The 25,578-nt window shown below is 42.2% G+C and overlaps 1 protein-coding gene across 1 annotated transcript in view; it reads right to left on the reverse strand.

Annotated features, from left to right (window-relative positions):
* Window positions 1-2,858: 2,858 nt before the first annotated feature.
* The window catches only part of LOC103663139 (cAMP-specific 3',5'-cyclic phosphodiesterase 4B-like), an 86,163-nt gene continuing 63,443 nt past the window's right edge, over window positions 2,859-25,578 (reverse strand). Inside the window, exons 2-6 of the mRNA XM_040626591.1 lie at window positions 24,492-24,686; window positions 15,867-15,903; window positions 15,672-15,742; window positions 6,176-6,228; window positions 2,859-2,896 (exon numbers count right to left, since the gene is read on the reverse strand). Of these exons, the coding sequence (XP_040482525.1) occupies window positions 2,859-2,896; window positions 6,176-6,228; window positions 15,672-15,742; window positions 15,867-15,903; window positions 24,492-24,686 (394 nt within the window). The remainder of the gene's footprint in view (window positions 2,897-6,175; window positions 6,229-15,671; window positions 15,743-15,866; window positions 15,904-24,491; window positions 24,687-25,578) is intronic.

Below are 25,578 nucleotides of genomic sequence, written 5' to 3' on the forward strand. Positions count from 1 at the left end.
CCCGAAGGGCTCTCTCCCACATGCCTGGGAGCTGCATGACCAGGCTTGAGGTAGGCAGCAGCTGGGGTTTAGGAGGACACAGGCACGTGGGCAGCCTCCTGCCTCCCGTGGCAGCTCTGCAGATGAGGCAGCTGAGAGAAGTGAATCTTTCTTCCCAGCCTCCTCCTCCACCCTTCGCCTCAGAGCCCTGGTGCCGCAGCACCGTGCGGGCTGCATAAAGGCTGATTCATAGATGAAGGGCTGTGGCTACGAGCGTACAGAAGTGGCAGAAAGGACAAGGGTGTGCGTGTGCGTGTTCAGAAGAAACTGTTTATTCAGGGAACTATATGTCAAAAACAGCCTTAGTGGCAGACAATAGTGATTCGCCCAGACAATTTATGCCACCAAATAAACATCAAGATGGGCTGTGTAGACCTAAAGGTGAGACACGTTTTCAGAAGTGGGGTGCCACCCCTCATGGTCTCAATGACAGGAGATGCTTTTGCACACAAAACACTGAAGCAACAATATCTGGGCATCGCCTGAGCCTACTGTAACCAAAGAGAAAGAAAGGCCGGAACTAAAATGCAAAAGAAAAAAATAAACTGTGTTTGGAGATAGGTCTGCTACAGTATAAACTTTTCCCTTTCTCTGGCTTACTGCTATAGCAAAACCTGATGGTTGTCTTTGTAAAAAACGTGTCTGTATCTAGGTCCCTGGCAGTGATTTGCCTCTGGGAGGGCCAGCAATCTATTTAATGACTCCATTGACGTCAATAGCATAACTGAAATACTTACTAACATGCATGATTCCAACTTTCGGGGGGGTGGGTGGATGGTGTTTCTCAGCAGCGCAAAAACATGAAGTGGAGTCAACCCGGAACGGACTCAAGTCTTTAGGCAGCAAGTGAGAGATTAGACGCTGCAGGTTTCATTGGTTCCATTGAATAGGAAGAAGCATTCACACCAAATTTAGAAATTAATTTTGAACTGGTGAAATAGCCATTAATGAGCAGGGCTTTATTTTTGGTAATGTTTGCTCAAGGGTAACATTTTAACTGTTCACACTTTAGTTGACTTGTCAATGTTTTTGCAACTACCCACACTTAAATTTAGACATATATGAAATAATTGCAGATCAATATAAATAGCTTGATGTTGATGGTCTGGGGTAAATGTTCAGAAGAGGGCTATTTTAGACAAAAGCAGTGCTTATAAAACAACTGTTCGGGGAATTATTCCCAGAATTACTGGGGCTTTTCTAGTGCATTTGCCCTATCGTTTTGTATGTGGGCTGCTTAAACACTCGAGGTTAGTCATTAAGGCAATTATCCCAATAATTTGGGCCACAGGACAATCAGAACACTAACGAAAAACTTCTCTGATATTTCTAGTTTTTTTTCTCTTGTTCCTTTCCTTTCTTTCTTCTTTCTCTCCTTCTTCTTCCCCCCTTCTCTTCTTTTGGTTACTCCCCCGCCCCCAGTCTCTCCTTTGTCATGTGTGGCCACCGCCTTTGGTAACAGGATTGATTTTATTCGTATTTGTTCATAAGTGTTGTAATCCTGCCTCAGAGTTCTTGCTTAATGTAGAAACCAAGCAAACGTACTTATGCCAGGCTTCATTTCCAGTCATCTGACACAGGCCACTGCTGTGGTTCTCAGAGAGCCCTTTACTCCTGCACACACAGTCCATGTCTCATCCTAGGCCCTGGCCGCTCTGGCAAAGAATGAGAACTCAGTCAATGTCATAACTTTCTGAAATTCTCAGAATCCAAGATAACTCTCTGAGCCCCTTGTCCACTCCTCGAACAGACGCTCTATCTGGCACAGCCCCATGAACTTTCAGGGTGATATTCATAATCAAGTGAAGATATGGGAGGAACTCATACTGAGAAATAGACTTCTTCGCAGAAAGCCCCTTCTTCTGTTTTATCAACCAGTAAAGCATCATTTCCTCCCCCTAGAATGGCCTGGACACATAATAGAAGAAAGGGATTCCCATGAGCACAGAAAGAAATTAATTAAGTCTGTTTCTCCCTTAGGCCAACCTATTTCAGACATACTGGAAAGTCCTCTGTTATCACATCTTATTTCTCCACATACAGGCTTCTCTTGAAAAACATCTAATTGACTGGTGTTGAAAACCACCATAAACCAAGGCCTTGGAGACCCAGGCTGGGAGAGACTCTGGGTCTGCAGCAGTCTGGCCTGAAGTCCTCGGGCAATTTTCTATTCATCTTCATGGCATGGTTTGCTGTCATTTCCAATGACCCATGGACTTGGGGGGTTGTTCGTCATGTTATCCTACATGTTATATCAGTGACACTCTTGCTCAATATGTTTATTGCTAAATTTTAGAAGGAGGAGATTAACATAGAATCTCCCAGCTTACACATCAATTCGCCTGCTAAAATGTATATACAATATATATTATCAATCAAGTCACATTTATATGAATCGGAGGTGCTGGCCATTAAAAGGATTACTTCTCTAATCCTTTTGTAAAGCAGAGTCAATTTGTAAAGGCAGTGAATACTGGATGATTTATCCTTTCAGGAAATTCTTAACTTCTCATGACATATCTGCACTCACTTGAAATGCATGCAAAGGCAAGGGATAGAATGGGTGGGAAAAGTGAGACAATTATCCCACACACACCTACACACATACGGTCACCCGCCCACTCCTGCACATGCACACACACACACACACACACACACACACATTGATTTTCCTCAATAATCTGTTTTTTTCTGTTGAAAATAGTTTGAGGCCTGAAATCCTAAAAATGACTTCCTGTTTCCATGTTGAATGTGTACAGATGATAGAAGACTGCCTTGTTTTGGAGTGCTCTTTCTTCTATTTTTTTCCCCTTTCTGTTCTAATCCTGACGCAGCATGTAGGAAAGGCCTGGAATTCCTGCTTGTGAAAAGGCACAATGTGATAAAACTCGAGATGTTCACTACACTCCACGGCATTAGCCTTTTCAACACTCCCAGGAGAACTTAGTGCATCTTTCTCCTTAAAGCAGGAGCATATCATTTCCATGCTGCTATACTTTCTGCATTTTAAATTCTCAATTCCTTTACTCTGGCTTTGTTATTCAAAGTGCAAAAATGCCAACTTTTTTATTTCACTCTTTCTGTCAAAAACCCACATGACCCCATAAATACATATTTTTGCTGTTATAGAGTGTGTTTCAAACCTCTTTTCATTTCAATGCAATAACTGATATTTTTTTCAGAGTAAAAAGCTACAGTTGAGGGGCGCCTGGGTGGCACAGCGGTTCAGCGTCTGCCTTCGGCTCAGGGCGTGATCCCGGCGTTATGGGATCGAGCCCCACATCAGGCTCCTCCGCTATGAGCCTGCTTCTTCCTCTCCCACTCCCTCTGCTTGTGTTCCCTCTCTCGCTGGCTGTCTCTATCTCTGTCAAATAAATAAATAAAATCTTTAAAAAAAAAAAAAGCCACAGTTGAATATTTTTCATACCCATAGAGATAAAAATATTGACTCATTATTAAAATTTAACTTATGAACATTTTTCTTCAGATAAACTCCACAAACCTTATGCAGTTCTGGTCAAATCAAGATTTATGGTCTTCCTACTATGTGAAAATAGCGATGCTAAGGAATTTTGAAAGATAAAGAGATGAATAAGGTACAGCTCCTACCATCAAGGTGCTCAAATGCAGGGGACAAGTAAGCCATGAATCACAATATAAGCTAGAATGGGATTGTTGCCATAGCACAGAAAAAGGAGCAATTACACTGATTAAAAAAATATATATATTGGGATGTCTCTGCAGAGGAGGGAAATTCGTGTTGTACTGCAAGAGCTGAAAAGAGTAACCTTGGTTAAACAGTGAGAATAAAGGTACTGAAGACTAAGCGATTTGCTTTTATTTTCCCCATGAATTATTTCAGTTAGTGATCAATTTGTAAGAGCAAATGTACCAATTTAACCGTGGATTCTGACAAGTAGCTTTTAAAATGAATTGCATTCCCTTCATTTCGATGCATGAAAAAAAAAGTCTTTTAAAAAATAGTTGGCTTTTCTCTTTCTCTCTCTGTCTCTGTCTCTTACACTTGCTTTTTTATCCAAGAACAGTTACCTAAGTCAGTCTGGCTTTCCTAACAAACTGGATTGTTGCTAAATGTGTTTAAATGATCATGGGTTTCTTGTATCTTTTATCTTAGATTTCAACTGAAATGCATAAGTTCAACTTTAGTGATAATAAATGAAAACCTGATCTTATTATCATGAAAAATCATCTTTTAAAACAGCACTCCAGCTTTCCATTCTGTTTGCTCTGAGCTACTTATTTTTCATTCCCTTTTAAAGTTTCTATTTAAACGCACCTCTTTGTCACATGCTGATAAATATTAAAATACCAGGAAAAATCTGCCTGACTTATTTAAGCTGATAATAAGAACAAAACACAGGATGTGTGTGTCCTCCTTCCTTTTCTGGCTGTGGTTAAGTGGTAAGGAGATTTTGAAACCTATAATTACGTAATAATTGGTATCGCTACATTCTCTTCCCGATGAAAAGCCAGAATTTTTGTAGTTTGCCACAAAGACAGACAAAAACAAATTGCCTAAGTGGTATTGTCATTTCTTTGCTCCATTGTTTTAAAAGAATTTACCAAAAGAATCCCTAGTTGCCAAGCCCTAGTTACTGTGCCAATAATCACAAAAGGATCTTTCCAACAACATCTCTGGCTAATGAGCTAATTTATAGAGCCATAAATATCACATATTCTCCTAATGTTTGTCAGTATTTATTACAAGAATAAGAAAGCAATTTAAATATTCAAATGGATGTCAAAACTTCTTAGCGCTTTTGGCTAACAGAAATGAAGAGCAGTGGCGTCTCACTGGCAAAAGCTAATATGATGAAATGATAGGAGTTTCAAAACCACCTCCTTTGATCTCCAGCTATGTAACACCAGTTATATGTTAAAACACTCTATTTAGTTTCCTTTTATCAAACTTCTAAAGGAAATAGTACATCAGCACACCAGGTTTTTGAAGCCCCCAGACGGAGTACTATTTTCTTCTCTCTGTTTCACATCATGGGGCTCTAGAGGCAAACTTACTTTTACTTATATCTTCCTCTCACCTTGATTCTTGTTCTCAATCTTTTTTCTAATAAAAATATTTTTAAAAGGGTGTACCATAAATACTTCCGAAGCCAATGAGCCAATGCAATCTATGTTTTTGTTCCTTTGTTTTTAGAAGTTGGGCTTTTATATTATTATTTCCGTTATCCTCCTGGCTGTGATACCAGCAAGAGAACACAACATGCAAGGAAGGAAGATGGTTAAGGATAAAGCAGTGGGAATAACATAGCTGGAAAGAGAGAAGTGTTCGAGGCAGTGCTGTTTGGTGTTAGAAAATCTCAACAGAGCTCATCTGGCTTGTTTTCTCCTGCGGTTTTACTCAGGTCCACTGCCACACTAGTGGGGACAGATTCAAGGGGGAAAACTCCGTTTTGGACCTGTACCTTGCATCTTACGTCAAGTAGAATTACTGTTTGATCTATCACCATGGTGTTCCTTCAGCATAGCCCTGCCCCTCCATAGCTCTCAGCTCCGCATGGAAAGCACATGCATGGCGCAGAAAGATGAGATGTTGGGTTTCTTAAACACACACACACACACACACACACACACACACACACATTTGAGGACCAAAGTTGGATGACCTCCAAGGGAAATGATTTGTGACCTGGAAAAGCCTTTGGTTTCACACCTGGAAAGGATGTAGATTCAAACGGGGCCTATAGTTGACGCTCGGGGGAAAACCACTAACATACCCTGTGGGATGCTCGAGCCAACCTGGGGGCCCCTCAGGGCCTCTGAAGTCAGCTGTCCTGGAGTTTACTGGGGCCAGCAAACCGAGGTGAAGTTGCAGTATCAATACAGCTCTGCCTCCTGCCTGCCTTCGGGAAAGCCCCATTACCACACATCCATCACGCCCTGAAAGCCCGGGCGTGCACATGATGGGAAAACTATTCACACTGTTTTTCATTTGGTTTTACATGGAATGAGGGAAAGCTCCACTCTGCCTTTGAAAAAAGTCACCAAGAGACTTTATAGGGCCATATGCAAACGAGTGCTATGATCCTAAAAAAGTTTCTGCACAAAGGACACCTTGATTTTGAAACCTGGAGATAGGCCTCACCATGCCGCTTACCTTGCAGGTTGACTCTGGAGACAGGTGGCTGACTAGCAGCAGCTGGGGACCTCCTGTGGAGACAGAGAGGAAAGAAGGCCTGAGTCTTTGTATGAATATCACCTCCATGTCTCCCTCCCCTCCACCCCCGTGATCACCGAGGAGTTTTCCAGGTCATAATGAGCTATCAAATGACATAATGTTATCTCCGGAAGGCCGTCTCCCGTAACCCTGGTAGATGACTGCAATCCTCTCACATCCAGATGGCCTGGAATTTCCCTGTACACAGCCTCCTGGAGGCTCCAGCTCTCCAGGAAGGAAGTCGTTTACTCCAGGTCCCTAACCAGCCCCTCCGTTTCAGGTTTCACTGTTCCAGGGGGCCCTCAGACAATACGCTTGCTCAGGAATAACACCAAATGTCAGAGTGGATCCCGATTCCTTTGGCAGCGCTGCAGAAAGTCATGCCAGAGGACCCCTTAGAGACCAATCAGTCCAGGCCTCCCCTGTGCACCTCAGGAAACTGAGACCCAGAGGGATGAAGTCAGTTGCCAAAAGTCACGCAGGAACAGGAATCCAGCTTCCTTAACCTCTGGACTGGTCTTTTCGCAGAGGAACTGGGCATTATTCTACATTGTAATACGCCTGCTGATGTCAAGAGTCCAATGAAACAAGCAAACAAACGTAGGCTCCACAAATACTGGGCTCCACCTTTTGTTTTTTGTTTTCCTTTTTTTCTTCTTTATCTCCCAATCCCGCCCCCCTGCCCAATTTTGCTGGTCTCACCAACTTTTTCATGCTTTGTAGAACTTCTGCCCAGCACATGACAGGAGAGCCTCCCTCAAATAGTCTTAGAGCAGTGGCCCTCAAACTGTAGGCTCATCAGAATCATCTAGAAGGTTTACTAAGACCTCCTGCTAGGCCCAATCCCCAGGGTGTTTGATAGAACAGGCCTGGGGTGAACTTGACAGTGTGCATTTCTAAAAGCGCCCAGCGGTACGGATACTGCTGGTCCAGGAAGCCCATTTTCAGAACCACTGGAATAGAGGGCTGTCTGCCCCACTACAGAGCAATAGGATATCAGCAACAAGCAAGAGAATGAGGTGCTAGGCCAGTCTGGTTCTCAAGCATGGATGAGTATCCTACTCACTTGGGGAGCTATTAAAAATATGATTCCCTTCCCCATCCCTGGAGAGACTATTTCAGTATATCTGGGATAAGGCCTGGGAATCTGTATTTTTCACATAAATCTGTGAATTCTGACACACAACCAAGTTTGGGAAGGAAGCCATGTTCTAAATGACAGAGAATGACCTGCAAGGATATGGTGAAGAAAGGGTCTCCATACTGGTATGGCCACAAGGTCTCTTCCTAGATTTGTAAGTGCGCCAAATCCATCTATGTTCCATTAGGGGCAATCTAGCTTCTAGGTAGCACACCCGATAGCGGCAGGGTCTGACGCACAGGGTGCACACTGACCGAACATTTACTAGCGAGGTCATCCTAGGCAGGCTACTTTTAAACCCTCTGTGATGTGACATTTTCTTGTGTGGCGAGGGAAGAAAAACTGCCATCCAAGGATTACTTTTTTTTTTTTCCTGCTAAACATCGTGCTAGGTACTTCTTAGCTTCCACTGGGAATATAATCATCTCGTTTTAAGGAGAAGGAAACTGAAGCAGAGGTGAAGAGGTTAAGAAACACGCTGAAGTGCACATGGTTGCTAATTGGCATGGTTGAGAGTCAAAGCTAAGTCTTTCTGAATCCGAAGTGCATTCTCTTCCCACTATTCCATCTGCTGATAACACCTGCAGTCATACTGAGGGCTGTTTTTCAGGAAAAGTTAAGAGATTAAATTCCAAACTTCTTAGCTTAGCATTCAAAGTCCTCTGCTCTTTGTCCTCAACATAACTTTTCCCAGCTTATCGGCTGGAATTCCTGACATTTCATCTCAAACAATTGACTGGCTGTTTGATCTCATGGATCTTGTGCTTCTCCTTAATAGCAGTTTAAAACTGTAATTAAAATAGACACTAAGTACTGTTCATTATAGAACTCCTTGGTTTAAACATAAAACTTATGCAGGCAGGGAACAACTTGTTTACTACTGGATCCCTGGAACCCAGGATGGTCCTTCACATGCCAAGCACTCAGTGAATGCTTAATGAATGGAAGAAGGAAGGAAAGAAGGAAGGAAGGAAGGAAGGAAGGAAGGAAGGAAGGAAGGAAGGGAGGAAGGAAGGAAAGAATGAACTAACTCGTACTTTGCCAAGGCCAAACTTGATCGCTAATTTTTCCTTGAACACGCGCTATCCCTTTCCCGACAGTGTGCAAGCTATTCCTCTGAAAGGGAGCTCTCCCTGCACAAATCCACACATGTAAATATCACCTACCCTTCTGTGATACTGTGATTTATAATAAGAAATATATATTTGATCTTTGTCTTCATTCCTACCACAGAGCTCCTAAAATTCATGGAATTTTAAGAGAGTTGTAAAAAGTGTCCTTTGTTATGTTAATGAGATTTATGGAAAGCCTCGAGGTAACCTAAGGATGGGGGCTGATTGCCAGGGGACCAACCACCGGATTAGAGGGTTAGCACTTTCAGCCCCACCTCAGACCTCTGGGGAGACAAGAGGAGCTGGAGATTGAGTTCAGTCACCAGTGGCCAATGATTTAATCAATCACGACCACGTAACAAAGCCTCCATAAAAACCAAAAGGACTGGGTTTGGAGTGTCTCCAGGATGGAGAATACGAGGAGACTGTATCTCTTCCATTTGGCTGTTACTGAATTATATCCTTTTATAATAAACTAGTATTCTGGTAAGTAAAATATTTCTCTGAGTTCTGTGAGCCCCTCTAGCAAATTAATTAAAACCCAGGAAGGGGCGTCAGAAGCACTGGTAACAAACTGGACTTGGAACTGGTGTCTGAAGTGGGGAGAGTCTTGCAGAATGGAGCCCTTAACCTGTGGGATCTGATGCTATCTCCAGGTGGACAGTGTTAGAACTGAGTTAAATTGCAGGGCACTCAGCTGGTATTAAGGGAAAATTGCTTGGATATGTAGGGAAAAAAATCCACACATTAGAACTGGTGCCAGAATCATACCTTCAAAGGTGAAATGCCATCTTCCTGCAAAGGATGTCATCATATTAGCTAAAAGGGACCTCTCTTCTAATATCCCATGGTGCTTTGTACCTTTAGCGTTATTTCCTCCTGTTACAACTCATAAGTGTGCATATTATCCCCATCACTATCTGTGACCCGTTGATGGGGGGATCCAGTGCCGACTCCTTTCTGTATATCCCCTGTGGTCCCCACCAACCCTCCTCACAAACAGTGGGCACTCCATAAATGTCGGTGAACTGTTGATTGAATGAACCCTTGATGTCACAATCATTTGAGGAGTCAAATACCACATGAATGTTTTATCTGGTTTCCTTTTCCTCTACAGTCTCGGTTCTATATACCACTCACTATTCCCACGAACCCAGCACGCGCTCACATTACTGGGCCTTTGCATGTGTTTTGCTCCACTCATTCCTTTCCTCCTTTGTAAGTGGCAGACTCCTTCCCCTGTACAAGGGATCCCCTCAGCCATCACTTCCTCAACTGCGCCTTCCGCCCTGTGAGTAGTCACCCTCTGTGCTCCTCGTGGCTTGCTGCCTTTGCCCCACCCTAGCGCTGCTCAGAGGGTCCTGCAGTTCCTACAGTTTCTATTTTCTTGTCTGTCTCAATTCACCTGTGAGAAATGAGTAAAGACTGGATCTCCTTCATCTTTGTAACCTCGGAATTGACAAAATATTCGCTATGATAGAGGTATTCAATATGTATTCACTGGATTAATAACATGTCGTTAATAATTTTATTTTACCTGTCTTCCTGAGTTCCAAAGAAGGCTTTTGTGCAAGGAGACATTGAACTAGGGGACCCTAAATGTTTGGGAATCTCTGCTTTCTTAACAGTTTGGCTAGTTGCAGCACCCAATTCTCCCAATGACTTCTTGAAAATGACACAAATTACGTAAATTCCTTTGTCCCAGGAGTTAATTTTGAAAACATAGTTCTTATTTAGAGTTGTTAATTCAGATTAGCATCTGTGTGTGTAAGCTTTGCAAAGGCAAGAGCCATATTTATTTGGTTTACCACTTATTCCCAAGACCTGGTGCAAAGAGGTTCAACACATACTAAATGAATGAATGACTTCTGGAAGCTGCATTATTGCTTACAGGGCATGAAAGCGCCAGTTAGAACCTGTCATGAGTGCCAGAAGAAAATGTCATTGGTTGCCCAGTTTCCAGTGGTCCCTAACTATAGAAGAATCGTAAGAAGTTATATGCCTGGATTAAAGATGGTGATACTGAAAGGGAGGATAATTTGGCCACAGCAGTTAATATTTTACAGCCCTGAATAACACAGGGGAGAAAGAACTGGACTATGAATAAGAAGACAGGAATCCTAATCCTGGCTCTGGCCCCTTCCAACTGTATAGCCCTCGGCAACTCACTGAACCTCTTGGTTTCTTCCTCACTTGGGGAAAGCAGGCGGCAACTCACATTTACTGCTAATTTACAATGTGCCAGCTCCTGTGTGAGCACTTTTACATATATTTCCTCACTTACTCTGAGGAAATTTGGCTGGGTTCTTTCCCCTCTGAATGCTCGAGATTTTATTATTCTCAGCTAATTTAAATTCCATGCCAAAGGACATAAAGCAATGAAAGATATACATTGAAAACAAAATTAAGTGGTTATTAATTCTTTCTCAAAGATTACATGCATGTTGATTAAATTATGTCTCAGAAGAACATTGATACAGAGATGTTACATGATTTCCTAATAGCCACTGGTAATTTCTGCGATGTTAGAGGAACAGCTGAATGATGGGGGACACCTCTTTACTCCCAGCTGCTCTATTTCCTGGTTATCAGACTGAAGAATGGTGGGCATTGTCACTCGTAAGTGATTTCTCCATCAGCTGAAGCCAGCAAATGCTTTAGTGATGCTTATCTGAATTAACAGCTCTAAATGAAAGCCATATTTTCAAAATTAACTCCTGGGACTCAAGAAATAATAAGCTTTAATTTGAAGCCAAGAAATACAGGCCCAATCAAGCATCTCTCAATGGAACATTTCATGGAAGTGCAAGGAAATCACCTCAACAGAAACTGAGGTTTTTACCCTTTGGGTGGTAAAGCTCAGGCAGACAATGAGCTATTTTTGTGCAGAGCAAAGAGCCAAAAGATAAAGGAAATCTTGACTTATGAGAAGTATAGTTCTATGTGGGAGTTCCTTTTCATATAATAAACCACACTATCCAGATGTCTTAAGAAAACCATTCCAAGGACAGAATTATTGCTTAAATGTTACATTTAAGGAAAGGAGTGGCACCCTGGAACCCAAGTCAAATATCCCAGAAAGCAACTTGTGAGCTCCATAAATCTTACGGTTTCAGTTATTAAGACAAACGAATATGTGGGGGAAATGCTCTCAGTATGGTGGATCCATTTTTCTTGTCCTCAGTTTTCTTTGTTTGTTTGAGGGCATTGATGAGGAATAGGATGGAATGCATTGAATGAACACTCCGTTTTCCCATCTGCCCCTGCTAGGCTGCTTCACTAGTAGCTAAAGCCTATCACTCAGTTTTCAGCCTGAGCTAGACAGGCAATCTCAACTCCTGGTGAAGTTTTAGTGGTACCTGTGCCCCGCCTTGAACTTTGGTGAGGTGGTGTTGGTTTCAAGAAAATACTTGGAATCGATAAGAGGATCAACTCTGTACAAATATGGGGACGGATTTGAGGAAGATCATCAGATACAACTATCCTACTGCTGGAGATCTATTCTGTTTGGTGAGTGTGGTTTGGTGTGGACCAAAGGCAATGCAAAGGGTCATGATTTGGAGAGTGGTCCTCAGCCACAGTGTGAGAGTGCACTCTGGGTCAGCTCTGTATGTGACAATTGTGGTCTTAGGGAATTCTAGTTCCTGAAGGTTTATGTGTCTCAAAACCCTCAAAACTGTGGAAAGACCTGATTCTCAAGAAAGTAGCTTGAGCTGACATAGCCTATTATTCAATATGGTTAGGTGGAATGCCTCCACAGTTACAGAAAAAGAGTATTCGAGTTGCTTGCTAACACACAGTAACTGAAACCATCCCCCACCTCTTTGCCCTAGAGCTATGCAGGACAGTGACCTTGAGTCCTCTGAAATGTATCCTTATTAATCTTTCCTCCCCAGTTCCCACCTCCATCATTTCTTGGTCCAGGGCTTCGCTCCAAATATTTTAACATTTTTAAAAAAATTACTTATTTATTTATTTTGAGAGAGTTGGGGGAGGGGCAGAGGCAGAGAGAAAGAGTCTTAAGCAGGCTCCACACTCAATGAGGCGCCAGATGTAGGGCTCTATCTCAGGACCTTGAGATCATGACCTGAGCCCAAATCAAGAGTCAGATGCTTAACTAACTGTTCCTCAGGTGCCCCATTCACTCCTAATATTTTAATTCTGAAAACACTCTCCTAGCTCATGTCTCTGCCTTTGGGTTCTCTGACCTTCACCTATTCCATAAGTTCTTCCTAAGTGACTCTCTGTTAAAAAAAAAACCTTTAGAGATTTCTTCCCATAACCAAAAAGACTTAATGGGTGTAGTGAACGCAAAGATGTGAGGTAATAGAAATAGAATATATTGGTCTCTGCCCCCAATTCCTGGCACAGAGCTCCTAAAACTCTTGTAGCTTCCTAAGTGATAAGAGCACTAGAAGCATCTTTTGTTCTAATGAGGCAACTCTGGGCGGGCTCCTGGGAGGGGCTGGTCACCCAAGCCATGATTAAGGGCTTGGAATTTTCAGCCCCACCTCCCATCCCTCAGAGAGGGGAGAGGGGCTAAAAACAGAGTTAATAATTGATCATATCTATGTGATGAAGCCTCCGTAAAATCCCAACAGCATCGGGTCAGAGAGCTTCCAGGCTGGTGAACATACCCACCCTGGGAGGGCAATGCCCCCCAAGTCCATGGGGACAGAAGCTCCTGTGTTCAGGACCCTCCCAGACCTCGCCCTGGGTAGGTCTTCATCTGGCTGTGCATGTGCGCCTTTATCATGTCCTTTACTCAACTGGTAAAGGTAAGTTAAGTGTTTCTCTGAGTTCCATGAGCTACTCTGGCAAATTAATTGAACCTGATGAGGGGCGACTGGAAGCTGCAATCTGTATGCCATAGGTGAGCACAGATGATAACCTGAGCGGTGACTGACGTCTGAGTGGGAGGCAGCCCTGTGGGATGGAGCTTTTAATCTAGGATCTGATGGCATCTCCAGGTAGGCAGTGTCAGAACCAAGTTAAATTGTAGGACACCCAGCTGGTGTCCGAGACTTGCTTGTTGTTGCGAGAGTGGGGGACCTCCACACATTTCGTGACCAGAGTGTCAAAAATGAAGTGTTTTCTGTTTGTCAAGGAGACTCACAGGGAAGAAAAACACAGGAAGAACCGGATTTTCTCCTACATAGGAAGAAAATGACTGTTTTTCCTTACAAAGTACACAGCAGTGACAGTCAGGATATCAGGCTTCAGGTCTGACTCTGCTCTTCACCAGAAGTGGTGTGTTCTTGAGAAAGTCATTTAATCTCCCTCGGCTTTGTCTCCTTGTCCACAGAGTGGGGGCAACAACACCTGTCACGCATAGCATTTATGGTGATTCTAACTGAGATAATGGACGTGAAAACTCCAAAGTGTTACACTGTCTAGATTCAGCAAGACAAATGTAACTATCAGTTACAATAGCTCACATGTATGGAGCACCTGTGGTGTGCTAGATGCTGTTATAAATGCTCTACGAATAGCACTCGTTTCATCCTCAGAGCAGCCCTATTTTATAGATTGGGAAACTGACATGTAGAGAAGTTGTGCACAAGTCACACAGCTGTCAAGTGGTAGGACTGAGTTATGGAATCAATAGGTATGGCCCCAGAGGCCCTAGTCTGTAAAGAAAAAAAGGTGGGTAAAGGGAAGGAATCTCTTCTGAAAAAATAACTTTCCAAAAAATTGGTGGTCTTTCTCCAACAATTATTTACTCAAAAATTGATATGTGTGATGAATATTTATGGAGCATACACTATGTGTCAGGCATTTTGCTACATCTTGGAAATTCAAGGAAAAGTAAATGTAATTCTAAAGGGGCCTCAAAGGACACACAGTCTAGCGGTGGACAGAGACCCATAAATGGTGTGATAAGGCTGGGAGAGTACTCTGGGGCCACGGAGGGGCAGTCAGCCAGGCTTGGTGGGGTCAGGGGAAGCCTACTGGTAAAGGTGATACTAGAGATGAGCTATAAAAGACAAGGAGGATTTAGCCAGGCGATCACTGGCAGGTGGAGAGAGACATTTTAGGAAGACAGAACAGTAAGTCCATAATTAGGATGGAAAATAGAACATGCAGGGAACAATCAGACCACAGTTGTTAGAATGTGATCCCATGTGGCCAGAGACCTGGTCTGATTATTCACCACCATATGTTCTGGCACTTCCTGTTTGAATGCAAGCTTTGAAAGGGCAGAAAACTTGTCTGTTCTGTTCACTATTATATTACCAGTTTCCAGTAAAAGGTGGTGCCCAATAAATATTTGTCAAAAACATACATGTATGCATGGATGAATAGTATATACTAAACAAGTCCTTCTTGGGTGAATCATTTAATAAATGAACAAACAAGGAGTATCACTACACAAGAGGCTGGGCACGTCTCTAGCCTCACGTATAAACCCAATCAACTATCAATCAAACTAACTTGAGTTGGATCATGCGGTGCCTTGGGCGCCATTCCACGATCATTGATTCTAGGACCTTCGGAACCCTGTGGTGATCTTTTAAAATGCTGGATAGTGAAATGCACAACACTTAGACTCACAGATTGAAATAATTTTGGAGGAGAAAGTTATGCGGGAATATCGAGTTCAAACCTTTCATTATAAAGATGAGGAGACCAAGGTTCAGCAATGTTCATTGAAATGACCAAGGTTATAGTTATTTGGGGGCAGAGGAGGAGATAACTCCACTCTTATTCATCAAATTACATGAACCTGTTTATATAATATCAAAGAAAGGCGACTTGGACTTGAACTTTTTGCTACCTTTAATCTTGCATTTGAATCTCTGAGTTCATTAATAGCTATTCCAAAAGAATTTTAGTAGAATTTATGGCTGTTACTGGTAAGTATTCATACTGCCCAAAGTAGTAAATATAAATGTTAACAAAAATCCTCATCTCACTCTTCCACTAGTTGAACTCGCACTGTCTACAAAGTGTTAAGGGCACAAAGATTCACAAGATCCAGACTCATTTCTAACATCTTACCAGTTCTAAAATACTACGGTGCTCCATCCTATTTTCAAATTTCATCATGTGTCCTAACTTAGTTTGTAGGGCAAATTTCCATGCAATAGTGTTTTTTTCTTCTTCTTCTTCTTTTTAATGTGGCTTACTGTTTTTGCCTTTATGGAAGGGATTCGTAACTCCACAAAAAGTCCATGCTTACTTGTTGGACGCTCCATGAAGGTTTGTCAGGACAGTAAAGTTGTTTCTCACACTTCGCAAGCTGGCGAGGACCTGGAAGGACAATGATCAGGATGGTTAGGAACAAAGGGAGATGAACGGGTAGGTTCAGAGGCTATATTTGGAAACTGCACCCAGGGGCAGAGGGAGAGCGAGCCAGGGCCAGCATGACACATACCTGGGCAAAAGGCGTTACAATCAAGTCATCGCCATGTCTGGTAAAAAGAGAGGAAAGAAACAGGTAAGAATGAATTTGAATTATAACTAGGACATATAAGGTGTAATATTAAGCCATATCAGTGTTAGCAACACAAACGTTACACAAGTTCTTCTACCCGGATATAAGGCGGGACTGATCTAGGCATAAACGGGAACCTTGGGAATTTGAAAGAACAAAATACCAGGTTCGTGGCTCCTGGGCTTACAGTGACACAGAAGAGCACTTGCAAGTGAGCACATATCCTCAGGGTACATTCCCATCAAAGAGCAGACCCAGAGTACTGTAATTCAAAGCAGCTTGGTTGCCAGAGCCAGGAAATTCAAAGGGAAGGCTGCTCACAAGCACACACAGAGTTGGAAAAAATGGCATAACAGTCTGGATAAAGGTTAACTTTGGATTTCCTGGCTTTTGTTGATTTGAACCACAGCCTCAATGCCATTTAAACACAGATTTCTGTCTGGGAATCCCATTACTTTTTGTTTTTAATATAACTTTTTTTTCTTAAAGTACCCAAGGAAAAGCTTTTAATGGGAGTGTACGGACTGAGCCTACTATTACCATATCACTCTTGCTCATTTTGTCCCAAAGATCTGATTAAGCCGTACCTAGTGTTATGTAAATCTGTACTTAGGAACAGTCGAAAGCATGTTTTCAGAAATGCACTCTCTCTTTGGCACATACTTCCATAAATCTTCCTAAGCCCACATTCAGCAAGCTCTCCATAAAGTCATCAGAAGACACATTATTATTAGCTGCGGACACAAAATCGGGCCAATTTATTATTTGTGAATTGAGACAGCTGCACAGCAGTTGGTTGACAACGAGCTTCCTTCACTGTCTGATCTTCTCTGTCCTCATGACTGCCATAACAAATATGGCACCTTATTGGTTAATAACGTGAGCGCAGCCAATGATTATTAAGCACCTGCCCCGTATCAGGCATTATATGGGACACAGAGATGCAGAGCTGAACAACACATAAATCCATGTGGGCCTCTTCTCTAACACGGGCTTTTACTTTGGGGTCTTATCTAATATAATACTTTGCTTTCTATCTTTGTCTTTAGCTAGAAGTCCCCCTTCAAGTCACTCTAGTCAAGTTCTTGTGCATCTACTTTGTACAATGACTACAAAAAGAATACTGACGAGAGCATCCTTTGCGTGATTCCCTATGTCAGGCCCCGCACTGACCACTTTATGTGGATTGTCTCATTTAATTCTTGTAACAAGGCTTAAGGCAAGTACCCTTAATATTCCCATTTTAAAGATGATATCAAGGCTTGGAGAAGTTAAGCTACTGCTTAACGAGCACATAGTAAGTGGAAGAGCTAAGATTGTTGATTCCAAAAATCTGTGCTTTAAACCATTATATTACAACTATTTTATGATGACCCTGCATAGTTGGCAGATTGAATTACACAAAATCCATGACCCACCCCCAACCCCCAGTTACAACACTGTAGGGGAGACAGAAAGAATATTCAAAACACCGCGACAGATACAGAATGAGAACTGCAAACACTTCATGGGGAAACTTAATGGGGTGTAAAGGAGAGGTAATAATTACAAATTAGAGGAAGTAGGACAGGCTTGATTGAATGAGCGGTTTTGAGATGAACTTTGAGGGGCAGGTTCTAAAAAGCGTGGATGGTAGACGCCACCAATGAGAGAAATGGCCAGAACAAAGGCATACATGGGAAGTACTGAACGTGCTCACTGAGATGCCTGGTGGCTGTTTGGGCAGAGCTGAACAAATTAACTAGAGATGTTTTTAGAGGTTAAGATTAAAAGGTCCCCCACACTCATCTTATGGGTGGTATGGACCACGGTTGTGGAGGTGGTGCTTAACTCACAAGGAAGAAAGGAGCTCGTGAAGGTTTTGAGTGAGAGAGGCAAACAGAAAAGTGCTTTAGAAAGTAAAATCCTATGGACACCAAGAGACAGACTGGAGACAGGAAAGAGCCAGGAAGAATGGTTAGGGGGACAATGCAGTCATTCAGATGAGAAGAAATTGGTGAGGCAGAGGAAGAAATGGGAAAAGACAAGTTGAAGAGACCCTAAGTCTCTTCCAAGGACTCAGCATTTAATTGGCTAAGGGGTCATAAAGAAATACTATGTCAGTTTAAAAAATGGGTGTGTGGGAAAATAGTGAAGTCATGAGCAAAAATAAGAAAGTAAGGAGAAGCCTGGGGGAGGAGATGTGTCGCTTTCCCACAAGCTGAATTTTAAGATCCTCAGTGATATCCCAGTGGAGACATCAAACAGGAAGCCTGAAATATGGGAACTGGAGCTATACATTTCAGAGTTACCTACAACAGTGGGGAAAGTTAGAGCAACAGCAGGGAGTGGCTTCTGGAGGTGCGGGAATATAGAGAAAGGGAGCCCAAGTAAAAGCCTCAGGGTTGCTGGAGAAAAGCCAAAGGAGAGCCAGAAGAAGGTGCGGAGAGGAGCAGTTGTGATAAATGTAGGGTGGTGAACTGTACCAAGAGCAGCCCCTTCCCAAGCTATTATCTTGAGATGAACTTTCCATAGGTGAAATACTTGCTATTTGTTCATATTTCTGCTATGAAGTTCACATTGTTTGTAAGGCATTGGGCTGAGTTGGGGATATAAGGTAGTAGAGTTAAGAGTTAATAGGTCCTCTAAGGCTCCTGGATTTCAGGAGTCTAAATACTCAGTAAAAGCTAAACAGACAAATAAAATCTCATACATATGTAGACCTAACGCTGATGAATTGTTGAATCAATGGGGAGTTACTAAAATGGTGCAAAGTATTGACTGAAGGGAGGTAAACACTAAGGGCGCACCCCGTCAGCATGACTTTACCATCATGGAACTTCTGGAGTTTGGGAAAGCAGAAAATTCAGAAGCAAGAGATGGACTTGCAGGTCCCCAGCGTTGGTTCCCTTAAGGGATCTGAATGGCAAAAGCTCACGCTATGTATTAGGTAGTAGCTGCTAGAGGAGAGGATCAGACAATTTATAGGTAATTTATAGCAAGTGTAGGAAAGAAACAAAACCAAATTCCTATCTGAATACAGCCAGATTATTTATGAAACTGATCTAAAATTTTTAATCACAATTTAATATTATTAATGATTAGAATAAGATGACATGGAAATAACACAATTAATTATGGCTAATTATGAAAACTGATATACTTCTTAGTTTCCCAAACTGCTAAGAGGGCAGCGCCAGATGTTCAGAATCATGGCATGAGCAACATCTAGTGACAAAACCAGCACATTACAATTTTGTAGAATAATATGTAATGAGAACCCCGTAGATCTTCATGAGTGTAGTTCTGCACTAAACAGTGAAATGGTTTTCCAGAAAGCAAAAATGTTACTGCCTTCCGCTATACCCTCTGGATTGCACTGGTTTTGTCCTTTTCTGTGTCATTACAAATAGAATTTCACTTGTAACGCTGATTTTAGTCTTACAGATTAGTCAAGAGCACAGATTTTGGGAGCCAGACAGCACTGGTCTGTTTCTGAGTTGCACAACTACTGGCTCTAAGACATTACCCAACCTCTCTAGGCCTCAATTTCTTTATTTGTAAAGTAGGGTGTTGTAAGAATTAAATGAGTTATTATACATGTACAACTCTTACAATAATGCTTGGCACATAAAAGCATTTACTCATTAGTTACAGTTATTCTTATTAGTAGTAGGTATCATTATAATTAAAGAATTGCATGTCTATCTTCCCCACTGGTGAGAAGTTTTTCAGAAGAGTCATATCTGCCCCTATTGCAGTCAAGAGAACGAATATTGTACTTTACAGTTTACAAAGCATTTTCACATACAACATTTCATGTGATAAGAGAATGTTCTTGACCCCCCAAAATGGCGCAACCAGCTATCTTGTTGGTCAAGCCTGAAACGTTCCCCCATAGTCAGCCACCAGACCCTGCTTATGCTAACTTGCAAATACTTATTAATTGCCCATTGGATCTGCTCTAAGGTAGATCCCTACCCTTCTATTATGGAGATCACCAAAGCAGTCTTCCATTTGGCTCCTGGACGCTAGTCTTTAGGCTTGTCCACCCTACAAACCACTCTTCACTGTTATCAGAACTATCCTTCAAAAACATTTCTCTGCTTATGTATTTTCCTCCTTCAAACCTTTAGTAGCTCCCCACTGATTTCCTTCAGCATAAAGACCAACTCCTTTGGATAGGCACTTCATGATAAGGCTCCTGCTTACTCCTCCTGCCTTGCCTCTCACCACTTCCCCCTCCACTCACATTCTCTGCCTCAACTGCACTGACCTGTGCTTCTCTACAATGCTCCAGACAACTAAAGAGTAGACAGCACGTGGCCCTTCTTCCTGCATACCCCTCCCCCTGGCTAACTCCTCTAGCTTAGCTCTAACTGCTCAACGTGGGCTAGTCCCCTGCCTGGCCAGACCTTTCAAAGTCCTCTGCAAACCCTTCTGTGATTGCCCTTACTCAAAGATATCAAAATTGCCTATGGACTCACTAATCTTTTAGCTCCCTTGAAGACACAGAAAATGTTTTATTTGTTAGCAAGTGCCTAAATTTAAATTTAAAAGTTTTTGTTAAAAGAAAGAATGAATATGATCCTCATAACAGCGGGGAAAGCAGGCAGAGCAGAGATTAATATCATTATTTCTATTTTTCATCTTCATTTTGAGTCTGTATTTTTACTAAATATCTATATGATTTAATCATCCACACTCCTTGGATTTAAGCCTTGAATACCCATTTACTGTGCATGTTACTTAACTTCTGTAAGCATCAATGTCTTTGTCTTTAAGACAAGAAAATTATAGTACTAATTAAAGTAAGATTATGGGGGGCGCCTGGGTGGCACGGCGGTTGAGCGTCTGCCTTCGGTTCAGGGCGTGATCCCAGTGTTACGGGATCGAGCCCCAAATCAGGCTCCTCCGCTGTGAGCCTGCTTCTTCCTCTCCCACTCCCCTTCTGTGTTCCCTCTCTCGCTGGCTGTCTCTATCTGTATTAAATAAATAAATAAATAAATCTTTAAAAAAAATAAAGTAAGATTATGGGAATTAAATGAGTTAACACATGTAAAGTACTTTAAATGGTACCTAGCACATGGGAAATGCACTTTTATTTTACGTGCACTTTTATTTACAGATAATTTAGACACTGTAAAGGAGATTCAATGCCAAAGTCAGGAGGCCAGTAAGTGTGATGGCTGTAGCTTAACTCAAGTCCTCAACACCGCATTGCACCTCTTTGGCAGCCCATTAATAAACCGGTCTTAAATTTAAGTGAGCAGTTATTAATGCTTTTCCTCTTCATTCTTAGGTCTTATTTCCCTTGAGTGCTCTCTCTAGAGACCATTTAGCTCACACAAATGGAGGCTTTAAAAAAAAGCTCTTTGCCTATATAAGGCTTTGCAAATGGGGTGACCGAACGAAGGAAATACGGATCTTCCTTCCCTGTGGATTTGCAGGTGGATTGTCACAACTCCATCCTGTTCAGGGTGGTTCCTGCCACAGTTTTGAACAACGTAACTGGTCTCACCAGTTTCCAGTACTTTATGTGCCCATTGGGAAATCCGTACCTCGGTGTACAAAGGCATTACGTTAGAGATGACTTCAACACGGGAACAAAAGAGAAATCAGCAGAGTATTGCCACATCTAGGAAAGCATCCGAAATTTCCTCAGGGGACCCAATGATGATCTTGTTTTCCTTACTAGAAAGCCTTATTTCAATCTCTCTTTTGTTGCTAAAAGTTAAAGCCAATTTTCCATTCACACTTTTACTCCTAATATCTTCTCGCTCACATCTTCTCACTCACCTAATATCTCTCCCTGTCTATGTTTCCTCTTACTCTTCTGAAAGTGTTCAGATGAGAAATGTGGAAAAGCTCATGTTGTCTCTACCACTGGGGTTTAATAAAGACAGGAATTATGCAAGTTTTCCTACATAAATCCATGATGGCACTGTACTGAAAATGAGGAGCTCCTGAGCAGGGGGCATCACATAGCCCCCACCCAATGACCTTCATATCAAGACTCTAGACCTATCATTGTCCTTCTTTTTCTTGGCTCCATAGGTAGAAGGCAGGAAAAGCAGTGAGAGGCTTGGGGGTTGCTGTTCCTCTATTCATTTCAATTCACTCTGAAGAGTAATAATCAGGTGAAATACTTTTGAGAGCATTACTTCAGTTTAGTTCAAGCTAGTTGTGTGAAACTGGACTTTCCAGCATGGTTCTGATAAAATAAAATACCAGAAAAATCTGGATATTATTCAAGCTCCTCTTTTTGTTGTACTGAGGAATCTAAATTCCTAAACTGACAAATATATAAAAGTTTTACTGTAATGTTGAAACATTAGCAAAATAAAAAATTGTGCCATTTTTATTCACTCAAAGATTTTAAGATTCTATTATCAGTATCTTTGATAGTCAGCTCTTATGTTGCCCACTGTTTTCTTGAGAAGAGCTATTCTTTTTTATGAAAGTGTGTCCTTTCTATATTTTTTCCTTTTAATTTTAAGAAGTCTCTTTCTTAAACAAACAAACAAATAAGAAAAACAGTGAGAATGATACTGGATAACTTACACCTAAAATTCTTACTTGCCTAAATTCAAAGTTGGCAATACTATGTAGGTTCTAAGTTAGGGGGAAACTTTTGCTGGTTGGTAAACTGAAAAGAGGATAAATGGTGAATATTAGGGACCCTACATGCAGAGTCATTCCGAATTAGATCTCTCTTTTTAGAGCTGTAGACTGAGTTGGACTGTAATCTCTAAGTTCTCTTCAGGTTCAAAATTTTCATAACTTTTTGTTCTTAAAAAAAATCTTCAGAGTTTAATCTGAAATTCAGCTAGAACCTTCTGGGAAGCCTTGGAATGACCCTGAGACTCATCATGCTGTTTGGCAAGAGTTTGGGGAACTGTGAGCTGCCTCCAGAAGCTAGTCTTTCACCTGTCAAACGCTATGTGAATGAAGCTCTAATTCCTTTCAGCTGACGCCGATTCCTATGCTCTCCACCGACAACGTCTAGAGAGGTGTTTCTCTTGGTAAAAGAGGAAATTCCAGGTAGACTCAGCCAAGCCCCCAGGCCAACCTTGATCAGAAACATCCTTGGTTCTACATCATCGGCCGCAAAGTGGTTACCTCTCCTTCAGCTTCCGGCATCCTGACTCTGCACCCCTCTGTTTTCTACCGCGTGGTAGAGATTCTACTTTGCAGTTTGAAGAACACAGGCAACCAGAATCGAAAAGGTTCAATTATGGTCAGTCTTAGCTACATCATGGGATGCAGCATAGCATATAGTCGTGGGATGGGGGCAGTTCTCTCAGTCTCTCAGAGGCTCGCTTTCATTATCGGTACTGTGGAGATAATAGTGGGACTTACCTGACAGGACTGCTGGGAAGATTAAAGAAATAACACATATGTCAGGGCCGCTGGCCCCGTGGTAAGCGCGTGTTAAATGTTTCCTTCCACTCCGTAGTGGAGTTATGTGGGTGTTCCTCTTATCTTTCTTATTAACTGTAACCTCCCTGAGAGGATGCAACCTTTCTGAGAATATCTGTTTTTAACTCCTCTATGATTTTTCCACTGTTTTGTTAATCTTTTATCCCCAGAGCCTAGCATGCTACATGGTACATAGGAGAGATTCAGGAAGTATTTGCCAAAGAAATGAATTTTGGCCCACCCAATGATCGAGACATTTTTAGGCCAGGGGTGCTTCTGGAAGAATCTGTTGGCAGAAATGCCCTGGGGAATCCTTTCTTACTGGTAGCTTTAAAATGTCCCCTGCCCTTTTCACAAGAGGCTGACCCTTTATAGCTTCATTTCCAACAGCACAAGAGAGCCCAGTGGAAATTTCCAGGCCAGAGACTTTAGGGAGCTACCAATATTTTTATAACATACAATGTTAAAAACAATTGTACGTGTGCCCAGAAACCTTTTAAGGCATGAATTCCAGCATCCAACTTTATTTGGTTTCAGAAATTTAATAAACGAATAATACAACCCCACCATTGTTCTTTAAAAATTAGAGATCTACGATTAATAGCAGCAAAACAAGAACATCAGCTGTGTTTAATAGGGTGGCAGAGTGTGCTGTGTCTCACCAAGGAGCCAGGCAACAAGTGGGCATTGAGTTAAGGTTCCAGAGAAGGGACACAGACATGCGGCTGGATGACAGCTTATTAAATGTCACCAAGCAAAGACCACTGAGAAAGGAGGCATGTCCCCAACTACTGTTTTTCTTTTTCACCATAGCCTCATGCAAACTGCACATGCTGTGGAAAATTCAAGTATGATTTGCAAAAACTGTTAAGGTTCTCAACCCATAAATGATTCAACAGTTCAGGAAATGAAGCTGAATGACAATTTTTAAAAAATGTATCAATAACAGATGAAAACTGCACACTGTGCCTGAGACCCCAGCTACATATTCTCATGCTGGAGGGCACTAATGTCTTTAAGGATCATCACTGTCACCTCTGCTCACGCTCATTTTTCTCCTCCCTCCTTCCCACGGGTTAAAGGGGGAACAGTTGTTGTTGCTGCTGTGACAGGTTAAAGATGAGGTAAGTGTGAGATGGCAGGCCACCCAGGGCTCGTACTTACTGCTCGCTTGGAAGTGAAGAGTTTCTTGACATCGCCTTTGGTGACAAGTCATAGTCGCTGTCTGATCTGTAGAGAAAGGACTCTCTGCGCTGGCTGTGCCCGGGAAAGGTGGCATGGAGCACCAACCCAGAGGAAGAGCTGGCCTGGGGGTCCAGAGGGCTCCGACCTGGGGAAGGGCCATTTTCCACATCAAAGCTTAAGAGAAAGCAAAAAACGCTGGTCACATAAGCATGGAGGAGGACATGTGACACACATACATGGAGAACCAATGTGTGCCAGGCATCTTACACAAAACTTCACACCTGATGCACCATTTTAATCTTCCAAACAGCTCTGAATTGTAGTCATTATTATTCTCATTTTGTATGAAGGAAATAGTCCCACAGAAGTCCAGTCATTAGTGAATAGTGGAGGCAGGATTTGAACCCTGGAGCAAAGCCCCATGGCCTTTCAGGGGCAAGAGTAACTTTGACAAATTCATAATAAGAGCCAACTGTAAAATCATTTGGTGATAACAAGCCACTTCAAAGACAGCATCCAACACAGCTCTACGTGTCAGACGCTAAACTATCACTTAAATGAGTCTTCGTAGCTGGGAGGCTTCTTCCTGCCATAAATAAACATCACGATCTCATTAAAAATACAATATGCATATTTCTCCATGTTTCAGGAACAAAGTGCTATCCTGAAAACATTCACTGGCTGATTAGATGGGAGGCCCAGTCTGAGACTTAATATTCACACGCAAGTTTAACCACAGAAAATGATTTAATTAATCTGATAATATCAAATTACCCTCAAGGGCTGCAGAGCTTTGTCTCTGGAGGAGGGTAAAGCCACTGGCTCTAGCATAGGAGAACCAGTAGGATTTCTAGTCAGTCTGCTCACCCTAGGAAGGTACCCTCCAGCCCAGATTAGTCGAACGAGCTCTGACCAATGAACACACTGATGGGAGCAGTGGAGATATTATCTCTTGTCTTCTCTCCCTATCCTGGTATCACATGAGGCTCTGTGTCCTTCCCATGCTCTCCATCATCCCCGATGCATTTTCCTTGGGTACACCACCTCCCTTTGCTTTAAACTGCCA

Source organism: Ursus maritimus, unplaced genomic scaffold (assembly GCF_017311325.1).
Source record: "Ursus maritimus isolate PB19 unplaced genomic scaffold, ASM1731132v1 scaffold_12, whole genome shotgun sequence".
NCBI lineage: Eukaryota > Metazoa > Chordata > Mammalia > Carnivora > Ursidae > Ursus > Ursus maritimus.